This window comes from Mandrillus leucophaeus, unplaced genomic scaffold (assembly GCF_000951045.1).
Source record: "Mandrillus leucophaeus isolate KB7577 unplaced genomic scaffold, Mleu.le_1.0 Scaffold17, whole genome shotgun sequence".
NCBI classification, from domain to species: domain Eukaryota; kingdom Metazoa; phylum Chordata; class Mammalia; order Primates; family Cercopithecidae; genus Mandrillus; species Mandrillus leucophaeus.
In genome coordinates, this window is record NW_012101698.1 from 571000 (window position 1) to 586262 (window position 15263).

Sequence of the window (15263 nt, forward strand, 5' to 3'; positions counted from 1 at the left end):
CGGCGCCCCGGTACCGCCGTGGGGAGCAGCCTCACCCAGACCGCACAGGCACCGTCGGGAAGCTCGGCCCGGGGTTCGGCTGGGCTCTAAGACAGCGTTGCTCGCTCCCTCCTCTCCTGTCCCGGGTCCTGGAAGCCCCTCGGCCCCACTTCGAACAAGCCCTGGCCCCTTCCCCAATCTTCGACTGCCTCTTCTCGTCCATCGACCCTTCATTCATTCCCTAGATCCTGCAGGGTGGTGCTGGGATGTCGCCACCTGGGTGAACGACTGACCCACCCTCTAGGTGCTGTCAGTTCTGCGGGGCCAGAAGATAGCAACATGCTCAGGCCTCAGCCCGGGGTTTGAATCTCAGCTGTGCCACTCACCAGCAAGTGACCTTGGGCTAGGTTTTTTTTTTGTTTTTAAATCTTTGGCTCTCGCGTTTCCTGGTCTGTAAAATGGGGTAATGCCCTCTAGGTTGTTGTGATGATGGCTTTAAATTGAATAATTACGGTAGAGCATTCCTGACGTGTGTCTGGCACATAGTAGGTGTCCATTAAGTAACAACTGACAAAGTGCCTGGAAGACTTCGTGGAAGAAGGGACATCAGAGTTCCAGTAGCATTCAGAGACCTGAAGGTGGAGGAGGGCGGAAGTAGGAGCAGACATGGAATGAGTTGGGGTACCAGGTTAGGAATTAGATGGAGTCGGTAGCCAGACCCCACCATTCACCAGCAGAAGCCACAGATCCCGTATGCCCAGGCAGGTTTTTTATGGCCTGTGAACCAAGAATGGTTTTCAGTTTTAAACACAACTTTATTTATGTATTTTCTTAATGTATTTTTTTGAGACGGAGTCTCATTCTGTCTCCCAGACTGGAGTGCAGTGGTGTGATCTCGGCTCACTGCAGTCTCCTCCACCTCTCAGGTTCAAGCGATTCTCCTGCCTCAGCCTCCTGAGTAGCTGGGATTACAGGCACCCACAACCACACCTGGCTAATTTTTGTATTTTTAGTAGAGACGGGGTTTCACCGTGTTGGCCAGGCTGGTCTCGAACTCCTGACCTCCCGACCTCCCGACCTCAGGTGATCTGCCCACTTCGGCCTCAGAGAGTGCTGGGATTACAGGTGTGAGCCACTGGGCCTGGCCTGAACACAGCTTTATTATGGTATAACTTGTGTGCTTACCGTGTAACTCACCTGTTATATGTTTTTATTAATTTTTTTTTGAGACAGTGTCATTCTGTCGCCCAGGCTGGAGTGCAGTGGTTCAATCTCAACTCATTGCAGCTTCTGCCTCAACCTCCCGAGTAGCTGGGATTACAAGGCACCCACCATCACGCCCAGCTAATATTTTTTTTTGTATTTTTAGTAGAGACGGGGTTTCACCATGTTGGCCAGGCTGGTTTCGAACTCCTGACTTCAAGTGTGATCTGCCCACCTGGGCCTCCCAAAATGCTGGGGTTATAGATGTGAGCCACTGTGCCCAGTGCAACTCACCCATTTAAAGTGTATAATTCAGTGCTTTTAGTATATTCATGGTTGTGTGACCATCACCACAATCTCTTGAGAACATTTTCATCACCTCCAAAAGAAACCCCTCCCCGCCAACCCCTCTCTCTCCCAGCCCTGGGCAACCACTAATCTACCTTTTTTCTCTGTGGGTTTGCCTATTCTGGGCACTTTATGTAAATAGAGTCATACAATAGGTGGTCCTTTTTGGCTAGTTTCCTTCATTATGACTTAACATAATGTCATAGGTTTTACATTTTTTAAATGACTTGAAAAAAAGTATTTCATGACACATGAAAATCCTATGAAATTCACATTTCAGGGTCTATAAATAAAGTTTTATTGGAACATATCCCTGTTCGTTTACTGATATACTGTCTACAGCCACTTTTGTGCCACCAAGGTAGAGTTGTTGCAACAGAGATTGGCTGGCAAATCCTAAATTATTTACCATCTGGTCCTTTACAGTATGCATTTGCCAGCCCCCGTTAGCACCTTTTTGTCCTCATCTTTTGCCATATGTATTACTAGAGATGCGGCGGGGCTGGCAGTTTGTCACCTTACCCTCCTGTTCTGTAAAACTGTTTCTCTCCATTGAAACTCGGACCCCCTGTGTGTGAAAAACTGTATGTGATTGCCAGAAAAGTCCAGTGTACTCTTTTTTCTTTTTTTTTTTTTTTTTTTTTGAGATGGACTCTCACTCTGGCGCTATCTCAGCTCTCTGCAGCCTCCACCTCCTGGGTTCAAGCAATTCTCCTGCTTCAGCCTCCCAAGTAGCTGGGACTACAGGCATACATCACCATGCCTGGCTAACTTTTTGTATGTTTAGTAGAGACGGTGTGTCACTGTGTTAGCCAGGATGGTCTCGATCTCCTGACCTCCGGTGATCCGCTTGCCTTGGCATCCCAAAGTGCTGGGATTACAGGCATGAGCCACCGTGCCCAGCCCCAGTGCACTCTTAGGTGCGTTACTAGAGTTTCCAGAAGGAGGGAGGGGATGGGTCAGTGCTGCTCCTTGTAGGACAAAGAACACCTTCAGTATTGTTCTAAGGACAGACCCAAGCATGATACTACGGAGAGTGAAAAAGTCCGAGGTGCTGGGGGTGTTTGTTCTGCAGAAGAGAAGCCACCAGGGAGAGGAGCACTGCCTTCTTGTCTCATCTGAAGGAACATCACGCAGAAGAGGACAGTCAAGGGCAGCCTGTGCCTAAGCTCATTTCCAAGAAGATTTGGGGCTCCCAGCCATTCATTGTAGGTAGTAGAGGGAGCAGAGGCTTGAAAATAATGGCCAGCACTCACCCCTCTTCTCATCTCTTCAATCCGCTGAGTTCATTTCACGTCAGCCCGGTCCAGCCTCCCCCAGCCTGTCTGTTTTGTCAAGCTGTCTGTGTGTGTTTCTTTCGGAGACTTCTTCCTTGCAGATGAGAGAGGGCTGAACAAATGCCCCGGCCCTGCCAAGAGCCGGTCAGGAGGTTTATTGTTTGCTGTGCCTGGAACCGTGGGTCTGCGGTGGGATTGTCTGCCTGGTAACTGGTGCTGGATCTGAGGAGGAGAATTCTGGTCATGCTTCCTGCAGGCGTTGGTGAAGCTTCAGTTTTTAAAACCAGGCTTTAAAACCATGTAGGTGCTTTATTGGCCGGTCGCGATGGCTCATGCCTGTGATCCCAGCACTTTGGAAGCCGAGGCAGGTGGGTCACTTGAGGTCAGGAGTTCGAGACCAGCCTGGCCAACATGGTGAAACTCTGTCTTTACTAAAAATACAAAAATTAGCCGGGTGTGGTAGTGGGCACCTGTAATCCCAGCTACTGGGGAGGCTGAGGCAGGAGAATCGCTTGAACCTGAGAGGTGGAGGTTGCAGTGAGCCGAGATAGAGCCATTGCACTCCGGCCTGGATGACAGAGTGAGACTCTGTCTTAAAAAAAAATAAAAATAAAAATAATAAAACCACAGAGGTGCTTTCAGTTCAGCCTAGGGCACTGGCCTACAGGATTTATGAGATTCCCAAAGACACTCACAGAGTTCTTACAAGGTTCCGGAGGGACACAGTTCCCTTCTGTTGGCAGCAGGGAGCAAGCAAGTACTTTTCTTACTGGAGCTGCTGGTGTGTGGAGCCTTGTGTGTCAGAGCCCCTTCCTGGGGTGTCACTCTAGACAGCGAAGGAAACCGTCTTCTCTCGCAGCCTGGAGAAGCAAGCTGCGTGGAGCCAGTAGGAGGCGGAGAGAGGCCTTTCAGTGTATCCCGTGGAAACTCGCAGTCGGGCAGGACTTTCCTTCTGGCTGGCTCTTCTCTGGCCCTGAGGCCGGGTGCAGTTTCTGGCCGCCTTGCTAAGCAAACCAGCAGTCTCTTGCTCCTGCGTGTCTCTTCTGCCAGGCTCTCAGCTCGGGTCTGTTTCTCTTTCCCGTGAGGCAGCAGAATAGAAAGTCCCGTGAACTCGCCCCTTGAGCCCTGACCTGAGATATTAGGTCAGGTTTCCACTTGCTGAAATCCAGAGCGTGGCTTTTAACCGTCTGAGCTTATTGTGAAGACGGCTGGCCGGCTTTTAAAGCCTCCTTTGAAGGCCTTTCTAGCCGATGTTGAAAAAGTAGGCCAATGAAACGGCCCACAAGCAATAAATCCAGAGGCCCAGCGGCATCCCTCGTCACATCCCATCCTCATGCCTGTGACCCCAGCGACTTTCTGTGTCTCCGAGGAAGCGCTGAGCAGTTTGCTTTGCCTTTCCAGAAAGCCATTGATCTGGTGACGAAAGCCACAGAAGAGGACAAAGCCAAGAACTACGAGGAGGCGCTGCGGCTGTACCAGCATGCGGTGGAGTACTTCCTCCACGCCATCAAGTGTGAGTCGCGCGGGGTCCTCAGGCTGCCACGCTCCAGAGAGGAGGGGATGGGAGGGGAGGGGATGGGAGGGGATGGGAGGGGGTGATGCAGGAGCCTCACGGGCCCCTCCGTGCTCCCTTTCACAGATGAGGCCCACAGCGACAAGGCCAAGGAGAGCATTCGAGCCAAGTGCGTGCAGTACCTAGACCGGGCTGAGAAGCTGAAGGATTATTTACGAAGCAAAGAGAAACACGGCAAGAAACCAGTCAAAGAGAACCAGAGTGAGGGCAAGGGGTGAGTGTCTGCAGCGTCCGCCCAGGCACCTGCTGCCTCCTCATGGCTCCCCGTCATTCCTAGCGCTCATGCTGCCTTGGACTTCCCTGTGGAAATGGTCCTCATAGTGCAGGGATGACAGTGCCAGCAGCTGCTTTCGGGGAGCATGGCCCAGAGCACTTCCGTGTTCGTCGTCTCATTGGGTCTGACCCACATGTCATGGGGACAAGGGGAGCTTGGTGCAGATGGTAGAGCCTCTCAGGACGGTACCCCAGCTCTGTCACCTCCCAGCCTAGTGCCAGGACCCCGTGTGCCTGCCATCTCCACATCTTCGAACAGGGAAGGTCGTGGAACTCCCCTCCCAGCGTTGCCGTAGGGAGCAGTGAGATGATGTGGGCACTGCCCTTGGAGCTTGGCACACGAGAGCATGCAATGAGTGCCAGCTGCTGTGACTGTCCAAGAGTCACCTGCCTCCGACAAGTGGGGCGGCCGGCTCAGGTTAGGAGCCCTGCCGAGGTCTCACAGGCTGGAGCCTGGACCCCCAGTGTAGGGCGGGTGGCCCTGATAACCCCAGCCAGGGTCCTCTCCACAGCCTCTCACCTCAGGTCCGGGGTTCGCCCACCACGGTGATCCCAGTCATTTGAACACAAATGCTAGTGGTATCTCGGAGGCGTGGGAGGGGAAGTGAGGGGGTCCCCCAGGCAGGAGAGGGGCGGGTGGTGTCAGCTGTCTCACCAGAGGCGAGGCCTCCTCCTGGATGGAGGGTCCGCACCGTGTTCCCATCCCCAGAGGGAGAGGCCTGACGAGGCAGGGGTGGAGGCCAGGGATCTCCAAGGAGGATTAAAGTTCTGAGGATTACAAATTCCATACAGAGAGGAAGGAGCCCTGGGGTGACAGCAGTGGCTGCGCTCTCCCCAGGAGTTCCCTTTCGATTTCAGTTTTGCCTTCTCCTCTGTCGTTCGGCAGTGGCTGCTTTGGAGTCGGGGCTCGTGCTGTCCCTTAGTCTCTAGAAAAAGCTTCTGGTGCGGGCTGCGGTGGCTCACGCCTGTTATTCCAGCACTTTGGGAGGCTGAGGGGGGCAGATCACTTGAGGTCAGGATTTCAAAACCAACCTGGCCAATGTGGTGAAACTTGTCTCTACTAAAAATACAAAAAAATTAGCCAGGCATTGTGGCATGTGCCTGTAATCCCAGCTACTTGGGAGGCTGAGGCCAGAGAATTACTTGAACCCAGGAGGCGGAGGTTGCAGTGAGCTGAGATCGAGATTGTGCCATTGCACTCCAGCCTGGGCAACAAAGCAAGACTCCATCTCAAAAAAGAGAAAAAAAAAAAAAAAGCTTCTGGCAGCTACGTTGCTTGACTGGCTGCTTTTGTTTTTTCCCTCAGGGCGTCTCTGTCTCCCAGGCTGGAGTGCAGTGCTGCCATCTTGGTTAACTGCAACCTCTGCCTCCCAAGTAGCTGGCAGCATAGGTGCGTGCCACCACGCCCAGCTAATTTTGTTTTTTGTAGAGACAGGATCTCGCTGTTTCCCAGGCTGGTCTCAAACTCCTGGGCTCAAGCGATCCTCCCACCTCAGCCTCCCAGAGTGCTGGGATTGCAGGGGTGAGCCACCACACCCAGCCTGGGCTATGTGAGCCACTGCAGGTGGCCTCCCAGAGTGTGAGATGTGAGCCACCGCGCCCGGCCTGGGCTGCTCTTTAAGTCCAGCTGAAGCACATTTCCTTTACGGCCTTCAGGAGAGGGCCGACATCCCAATTCCCATCCCCTCCACGAAGAAACAGGGTGGGTTATACGGGTGCTTGCTGGGGGGTTCCTGAAGTGAGCTGCTGAGAGCATCGGCCCAGATGTCCCCGAAGTACTTGCTTGCGGGTCACACGGCAGTGTGAAGCCCGGAAGTCTTTGTTCCTTAACCAGTGTGCAGGCAGCGGAGCCTGGACTTGCTGGGAGCACCTCTGCGTTCCAGGCTGAAGGGCCAGCTTGTGACTTTCCGTCTCCTTTCCCAGCAGTGACAGTGACAGTGAAGGGGATAATCCGGAGAAGAAGAAACTGCAGGAACAGCTGATGGGTAAGTTGATGGCTCGCAGCCCGGTGGCAGCGGCAGGGGACGTGCGTGGGTCCACAGCTGGGCTGGCTCATGTCCCTTGACTGGGCCTGGGTCGGCCTCCCTCTTGCAGGTGCCGTTGTGATGGAGAAGCCCAACATACGGTGGAACGACGTGGCCGGGCTGGAGGGGGCCAAGGAGGCCCTCAAAGAAGCTGTCATTTTGCCAATCAAATTCCCACACTTGTTCACAGGTGAGAGTTGAGCCATTTCAAGCCCCAATGTAAAAATTCCAGGCTTCCGCAGGGCTGGCACTCCGAGGCACCCGGGAGTCATTGTTGACTCAGCTCCCACGTTCCACAGAGGGCCAGGTCTGGCTGCTCGCTGGTGTCCACAACACTGCTGTGGCTGGAGCTTTGAGATGACGATCACCTCACAGGGTGGGCAGGATCAGGAAGCAGTGACAGTGACAGATGGTGTCACTGTGCAAGGTCATGGGGTCACAGCACAGGGCACAGCAGGGAAGGTAGCTCCCATCACTCGTTTGCCCCTAAAGTCCGTCGTTTCACAGAATGCCGTCTCGTACTGTGTGTGTGGGACTCGAAACCCTCTGCTTTTCCTATTCCTTTCCCGTCAGGAGGCCTCACTTCTGTGGAATCTGTTGCAGGCAAGCGCACCCCCTGGCGGGGGATTCTGCTGTTCGGACCCCCTGGCACGGGGAAATCCTACTTGGCCAAAGCCGTGGCAACAGAGGCCAACAACTCCACCTTCTTCTCTGTGTCCTCCTCAGACCTGATGTCCAAGTGGCTGGGGGAGAGTGAAAAGTAAGTCGGCCACCAGGCTGTGCTCTGCTGGCAGCCCCGGCCCTGCTAGTGACCCAGCGGCCCACCCCGTGGAGTCACCTCTGGGAGGAGTGGTTTGCTTTTCAGGGAGGGTACCCAGGAGCAGTGCGTCGCTAGCTTATTGGCTGGGACACTGTCCCAACAAAGACAGGTGAAGGTGGAAGGGACCCAGGAGAGGTGAAGTGCTCCAGAAGGGGAGGGAAAGGAAGTGAGGATAGTTTTGGGGTCTGGGTTGCAGTCCCTGTTGGGGCAGTGTGTGGGGGACATCGTTCCCCACACTGACTCCTGTTTTGCATGCGATGAGACGGGCGTGGAAGGAGGGGACTGACGTGTCCCAAGTGCAGAGCTAGTGCATGGGGCTCCTGGGATGGAGGCTCTGTTCGGGGCTCACGCCAGGGTGTGCTCCTCTTGGTGCGGTGCGGCCCGAGGGCTCCTCACCACCACGTTTTCTGCAATCCTGGCCGGCATGACTGTGGCCTGCGCCTCCCTGTGGGAAGGGTGAGAAGAGGGAAGTGCCGGGAGCCCAGGCGGGCGTGGATGTGAGCGTCTTGTCCTCACCCCCTTTCTCACCTTCACAGGCTGGTCAAGAACCTGTTTGAGCTGGCGAGGCAGCACAAGCCCTCCATCATCTTCATCGACGAGGTAGATTCCCTCTGCGGATCCCGAAATGAAAATGAGAGCGAGGCCGCCCGGAGGATCAAAACGGAGTTCTTGGTCCAGATGCAGGGTGTGTGCCGGGCCCAGGGCCCCCTTGGTTCTTGTTGCACCTAAAGCCGACCCTGGGCTTTATTCTGAGCTGCGGCTGGATTTGGTTGTCCTCAGCCACGGAGAGGCTCCAGCCCCACAGACCGTGGATGGACTTCCATTCCCAGGAGGCGCGTGAGGCCTCTGCTGTGCCGGCCACTCCACCCCTCCCATGGCAGGCAGTGCCACAGGTCTCACATGGCACAGCCAGACTAAGATGTGGTTTAATCTCACTTGGGACCCTGCCAGGGGTGGGTGGCTCAGGGATGGCTTCAACTGCTGACACGCAAAGCCCCTGGAGTCTGTCCCCAGGTTTCAACTGACCCGTGCAGCTGTCCAGAGTCTGCGTGTTTGTCTCCCTTTCTCCACAGGGGTGGGGAATAACAATGATGGGACTCTGGTTCTTGGAGCCACGAACATACCATGGGTGTTGGATTCGGCCATCAGGAGGAGGTGAGTCTTCCCCAGGAGGAGCCAGAGCTAGAGGCTTCCTCCCACCACGGTCATGGTCTGCCTGCTGCTGGCAGCCAGGGTGCAGCCCTGGCCCCTTTTCCCTGGAATCTTCCCACCTGCCTGCCAAGCAGAGCCCTTTGTGAGGCTGGCTTTTTGAGGATGTGCTGCCAGCATCACTGGCCCATGAAGTGTGTACGTTTCACTCAAATCTTTGCACCTCCCCTTCAGTGAATAGCATTCCATCATCCGCTCTCAACGCCTGCCGTGTGCTGGGCTCTCTAGGTTTGAAAAGCGAATTTACATCCCCTTGCCGGAGGAAGCTGCCCGTGCCCAGATGTTCCGGTTGCATCTGGGGAGCACTCCCCACAACCTCACGGATGCAAACATCCACGAGCTGGCCCGGAAGACCGAAGGCTACTCCGGTGCGGACATCAGCATCATCGTGCGGGACTCCCTCATGCAGCCCGTGAGGAAGGTGCAGTCGGCCACACACTTCAAAAAGGTGAGTGGCCCTGGCCACTGCTGAAAAAATGTCATAGCAAGAGCAGGATGTTCATTTTTTTCCCCTAGCTCCTGGTCCTGCTCCCCGGCTGCTCAGGTGATAACAGTCTGAGGCTTCCTGGAGAACGGAGGGCCAGTGCCATGGGGGCTGCACCCACTCTCCCCTCCCTGTAGCTCTTCTGCAGTGTGGCCATCCCAGGGTGTGTGAAAGCAGAGGACAGGGCCACTTTACCGTCTTAACCCTGCTGTGGCCTCCTCTGTCAGCACTGTGTGCTGTTGTGCGGGGTGGACACCAAGTCAGTGTTTGGAAAGTGCTGGATATGAAATAACCAGGAAGACCTGTCCATTCATTCAGCACATCTGTTGAGTGTTTGCTTTGGGTCCTCCCGTGTGCCCGGCACTGTCCTAAGTGCTGGGAGGATATGAGCGACCAACACACAAACCCTGGACCCTCGTTCTTGGCGGGGAGACAGTCAGCACAGTCAGTGAGTTTCTCAGAGGGGGATGGGGATGGAGCAGGATTAGGAGAGAGGTGTCTTGGGCGTGGAGGGAAGGGCAGATGGCACTGGGGTGATGCCTGAGACAGGAGGTGAAGGGGTGAGGGAATGAGCCTTGTGGACACAGGGGGAATGTTTTGCCAAGGCAGCAGACTTCAGTTGGAAAACCACTTTGTATTAGTCCATTTTCATCCTGCTGATAAAGACATACCCGAGACTGGGAAGAAAAAGAGGTTTAATTGGACTTACAGTTCCACATGGCTGGGGAAGCCTCAGAACCATGGTGGCGGCAAGAGAAAATGAAGAAGCAAAAGTGGAAACCCCTGATAAACCCATCAGATCTCATGAGACTTATTCACTATCACTAGAATAGCACAGGAAAGACCAGCCCGCATGATTCAGTTACCTCCCCCTGGGTCCCTCCCACAACATGTGGGAATTCTGGGAGATACAGTTCAAGTTGAGATGTGGGTGGGAGCACAGCTAAACCATATCACACTTTTAATGTCACTGTGTTCGTGGTGAGACGTGACAGTGTTAATGAGGAAGACATCAAGGCACTGGGGCTACAGATTGCTGGAATCGCACACGTATCATGAGTGGCTCGGACCACCCAGCCCAGTTTCTGAAGGAGCCCATCTTCCTCAGATGCTAGGGGCCCAGAGCATTCTCTTTGGGACCTCCTTAGAGACCGGAGGGGTCCAGCCCCTCTCATTGACACTGAGGGGCAGCTGCTCCAGCCAGTCAGATCCATTTGGTTTCAGGTCTGTGGCCCCTCCCGCACCAACCCCAGCGTGATGATCGATGACCTCCTAACCCCATGCTCACCAGGGGACCCAGGAGCCATGGAGATGACTTGGATGGATGTCCCTGGGGACAAACTCTTAGAGCCTGTGGTTTGCATGGTAAGTGACTGATGGAGGAGGGAAGAGGGCTGCAGAGAGCCCAGAAAACTGGGGGCTTGGGTCCAGAATAAAAACAGCCTTCTCCAGGCAGGTGTGGTGGCTCGTGCCTGTAATCCCAGCACTTTGGGAGGCCAAGGTGGGCGGATCACCTTGGGAGTTTGAGGTCAGCCTAGCCAATATGGAGAAACCCCGTGTCTCTACTAAAAATACGAAAATTAGCCAGGCGTGCTGGTGTGCACTTGTAGTCCCAGCTATTCGGGAGACTGAGGCAGAAGAATCACTTGAAGTCGGGAGGCAGAGGTTGCTGAGATTGCACTGCTGCACTCCAGCCTGGGTGACAGATCAAGACTCTGTCTCAAAAGTAAAAAATAGTCTTCTCCTTCTATGTCCTGGGCTGTTGAGAATGGCCTTTGTAGCTCAGGGAAGCTGGCGTGCCAGCCGTTACACTCAGTGGGGGCCCAGGATGCTGGTGGTAGCATTAGCATTTTGTACATATAAAGGCTGGGTGCAGTGGTGCAATGATGGTTCACTGCAGCCTCGACCTCACCAGCTCACACAATCTTCTCACCTCAGCCTCCTGAGTAGCAGCAACAGGCGCACACCACCATGCCCAGCTAATTTTCCCTTTTTTTTTTTTTTTTTTAAGAAACAGGGCTTCGCTGTGTTGCCTAGGCCAGTCTCAAACTGCTGGGCTTAAGTGATCCTCAACTTGGCCTCCCAAAGTGCTGGGATTACAAGCATGAGCCACCACACCTAGCCTGCATTTTATGTTCTTTAGCAAGTCAAGTCAGGTCTAGATAATATGACATCAATCCATGGGTTTTGCCTGTGTGGTGCAGTGAGGCAGTGAATGCGTCAGGACGGCTTACTGTGCTGCAGATGCAAAGGCAGCCCCTCACCCGCGTAACCTGGTCCTCTCATTATGACCTGTGCCGTCCTGGCAAGTGTCTGCCCTTGTGGCTGATATAGGGGGTGTGCAGTTAAGAAAGCTCCTGGGGGTGCAGTGGCTCATGCCTGTAATCCCAGCACTCTGGGAGGCCAAGGCAGGCAGATCACCTGAGGTCAGGAGTTCAGCCTGACCAACATAGTGAAACCCCATCTCTACTAAAAATACAAAAATCAGCCATGTGTGGTGGCATGCACCTGTAGCCCAGCTACTCGGGAGGCTGAGGCAGGAGAATCACTTGAACCCAGGAGGTGGAGGTTACAGTGAGCCGAGATTGTGCCACTGCACTCTAGCCTGGTCAACAGTGAGACTCCGTTTCCAAAAAAAAGTTCCTAAGGGCAGTTATGAGATGATGGAGCTTAGATGCTGACCAGGAGGAGGCCTATCTGAGCTGCCTCGGGAGGGAACAGGGTCCCTGCCATAGGCAGATTCAAGCAGGTCTCTGGGGTGGCCTTGAAGGCAGGCCTCTTCCCACCCTCGACTGCACCTGTTGCGTGCTGAAGGGAGGTTGGGGACCTGGAGCCTGGCTCCTGCTCAAGCACATGCTCTTGCCTTCACAGTCGGACATGCTGCGGTCTCTGGCCACCACCCGGCCCACGGTGAATGCAGACGACCTCCTGAAAGTGAAGAAATTCTCAGAGGACTTTGGGCAGGAGAGTTAAAAGCTGCCTCACTTGGGCGATGGTGAAGGTGGGAGGTTGATGGGGGCAAATGCAGGCACTCCTTGTGTCAGCAGCCAGACAGGGCTCCAGGGCTTGTCCCAAAGTCACTACAGAGTCCCTCTGCTGTCTGGCCGCCTGCCAGGGAGCCAGAAGGAAGAGCCTCGCAGCCACAGACACTCCACCGCCCCGGGGCACATGGTGGACACTGGCTCTTCCTACTTCCTCCTCTCCTGGATGCTCACCAGCTCCTTCTCCCCCCCCCCCCTTTTTTTCCATCTTTTGTTCCCCTAAATTAATGCTGCTTGGATTTTCGTCTTGTTTATAAATAAAAATAAAATCACCTGGAAGTGTCAAGGAGTGGGGGGCGGGGGGAGCAGCCATGCTGCGAGGTCACCCAGACCTCCAGACAGTTGGCTAGCTCCACTGCCCATTCCTTTTACGCCCAAGTTTTGCTCCTTGAGAGCAGATTGGCTGATGCCCCTGCAACCCCAGCCCAAGCTCTGCCTCAAAGACTGAGTGACATAAGCCATTCCCACCCTCCTAGGTTCACATCCAGGGCTGTGTCTTCCTTGGGGGAGGAGATGGTGTCGTTCAGATCAGGGGAAGGCAGTCAGGCGGGTGTTCACTGCCTTTTCTTCCTGAGCGTGAGAACACTGAACCCAGCCACTGCCCCTGGGTCCCTGTCCTGAAAATAGTCTAATAAATCTTTTTCCCTTCTTGAGCCACCCGAGTGATCTCATCTTTGACTCTTGCCTGGGACTCTGAAGGACCACCCTTACCTCCAATTAAAAGACCCTCTGGTTTTCTCTCTGCTCTCTCTTCTAAAGCAGAGCAGGAAACAGGAACGCTGCAGTTCTCAGGCCTGTTCTCCAGTCAGGTGTGCAAGGCCGCCTCCCCTTAAGGCCTCAGAAGTTTGGCTGGGGGTGTTTGGGATCCAGACAGTTCTCGCCGTTGTTCGGCCTGCAGATCAGAGACTGCAAAGTGAGAGCCCTGCGTGCCAGACCCGTCCTACAGCTGTGTTTGGTCTGCCGCTAACATTTAAAAATTGAAAGTTGACATAAAAATTCAGAATTCTGACTTCTAGAAGATCAAATTAGGCTATGTTGGGTCTGCATCCTCATGGGGCAGCCTGTCCGTGGCCACTGAGTAGAGGCTGCTCTGTGCAGAAAGGGGCCCCTTCCCCACTCATCTGTGTTGCCTGCCCAGATAGCCCCTGTGGCCATTTCAGTTTGTGACCCCCAACAGACACCAAGGGCCCAGAGCTGGCAGCCCTGGACATGTGTCCGGCAGGCAGTGAAGCTGCAGAGGCTGTCCCACGTTTACCCCATGCATATGAACAGACCTAAGTCAAAGCACATTCACACAGAAAGACCTGGCCTAGTAAATGAAGCTTGTAGCCTGGGAAAAGGGCTTTGTTCCAAGCCTCCCTCGCCAAAACCCAGTACCTCTCTACCTTTCAAACCTGGCTGGGCCAGAACTGATTACATGACCAGCTCTTGGCTCACACTGGCCTTGCACTGGGCCGTTTCTTTGCTCTGGTTCGAAGCCTCTGCAGAAGTGAGCTAACTTTGGACCAGTAGCTCCAAGACTTGGCTCCAGTGCTGACGGGTTACCCCTCAAGCACAGCAGCTGGGATCTTCGTGGCTTGGGGGCACTCGTTTAAGTTCTTGGTTATGTACCCCAAGCCCCCAGGAAATGAACCGTGTCTACAGAGCTTCACTTTAGTGAGCTTACAAGTTTTTAAATTTTTAACTTCTAGTTACATTTTTTGAATCAGAACTTTTGTTTCCTCATTGCTACTGCTTAAACACCTTAACAAATACTAGGGGTTAAGAAAGGTTAGTGCGGCCATGGTCCACCCCTGTGCTCTAGTTAGAGCGTGAACCTGTCTTTCCACTTCTCTCTCTCCATGACCAGCAACAGGAACCACTGGTGCTGAACCTTGGACAGTGGCCTCAGACTCGCTGCCAGCACACAACCTGCCATCATCGATGTTAAACATGCTGACACGTGCAGAGGAGTTTCCTCCCTGAAATGCTCTGAAATTCACTTCTCTACCTGGGGATTCTGTTCTAAACCTTCTGCCTACACTGGCTTTCACTGTGGAAGGTGATTTCTAAAACTCTGATTAGCTCATAATATTGACGTGTACATGTGTTTTTTGTGAGTGCTGCTTGCTTGAAGTGGAAGAGATTTCACTGGAAATGCAATAAAATTTGCATTTTATTGCTACCAATGCCCACCACAAAGGCGTTAACCTCAGACTATAAGCATCAAAATGTCACCATAGCCCCCTGCAAGAGCTTCTGAACATTATCCAAATGAAAGGAGGCTCACTGAATTCTAATTTTCCTAAAGACCCATGTTTTCAGTAGCAATGAGCTTTCTACCAATCTCCCCATTGGCCGCATCTCTGACCTTGCACCAGTACCTGGTTGGGATTCCCTTTTTTTTTTTTGAGACGGAGTCTCTGTCGCCAGGCTGGAGTACACTGGCAAGATCTCAGCCCACTGCAACCTCTGCCTCACAGGTTCGAGTGATTCTCCTGCCTCAGCCTCCGAAGTAGCTGGAATTACAGGCGCCCACCACCACGCCCAGCTAGTTTCTGTATTTTTAGTAAAAACAAGGTTTCGCCATGTTGGTCAGGCTGGTCTTGAACTCCTGACCTCAGGTGATCTGCCCGCCTTGGCCTCCCAAAGTACTGGGATTACCGGCATGAGCCACCAAGCCCGGCCGGGATTCCTTTTCAAAGTCAGGCTGTACCTAGAGCCAGTTTGCTTCTGCTTGGCCTCATGGGGCCTCAAAGCCATAGGGGAGAACGGGTCTTTCCTGGGTTCATTTAACTGCCATTTACAACACATTTTCTCTAAAAAGCTACTGGACATCCTATTACTTGTATAGTTTGATTTTGAGGACTCTGTTTAGCAAGAATACCTACTTTACAAAACTCAGCATAAAAATGAGGTGAAACGGGGCCGGGCGCGGTGGCTCAAGCCTGTAATCCCAGCACTTGGGGAGGCCGAGACGGGCGGATCACGAGGTCAGGAGATCGAGACCATCCTGGCTAACACGGTGAAACCCCGTCTCTACTAAAAAATAC

At 53.8% G+C, this 15263-nt stretch overlaps 1 protein-coding gene across 1 annotated transcript; it reads left to right on the forward strand.

Annotated features, from left to right (window-relative positions):
- Positions 1–4203: 4203 nt before the first annotated feature.
- Positions 4204–12891, forward strand: VPS4A (vacuolar protein sorting 4 homolog A (S. cerevisiae)). The gene is made up of 10 exons (XM_011976682.1): positions 4204–4320; positions 4447–4594; positions 6577–6638; positions 6748–6867; positions 7281–7437; positions 8034–8182; positions 8571–8652; positions 8935–9154; positions 10415–10555; positions 12062–12891. The coding sequence occupies exons 3-10, from the start codon at positions 6635–6637 to the stop codon at positions 12161–12163; spliced, it is 975 nt and encodes a 324-aa protein (XP_011832072.1). The 5' UTR covers positions 4204–4320; positions 4447–4594; positions 6577–6634; the 3' UTR covers positions 12164–12891.
- Positions 12892–15263: the final 2372 nt, after the last annotated feature.

Coding starts and splice junctions, on each gene's coding strand:
- VPS4A (XM_011976682.1), top strand. Junction 6,868..7,280: donor ATTCCCACACTTGTTCACAG/GTGAGAGTTGAG, acceptor AATCTGTTGCAG/GCAAGCGCACCCCCTGGCGG. Junction 8,183..8,570: donor GTTCTTGGTCCAGATGCAGG/GTGTGTGCCGGG, acceptor CTTTCTCCACAG/GGGTGGGGAATAACAATGAT.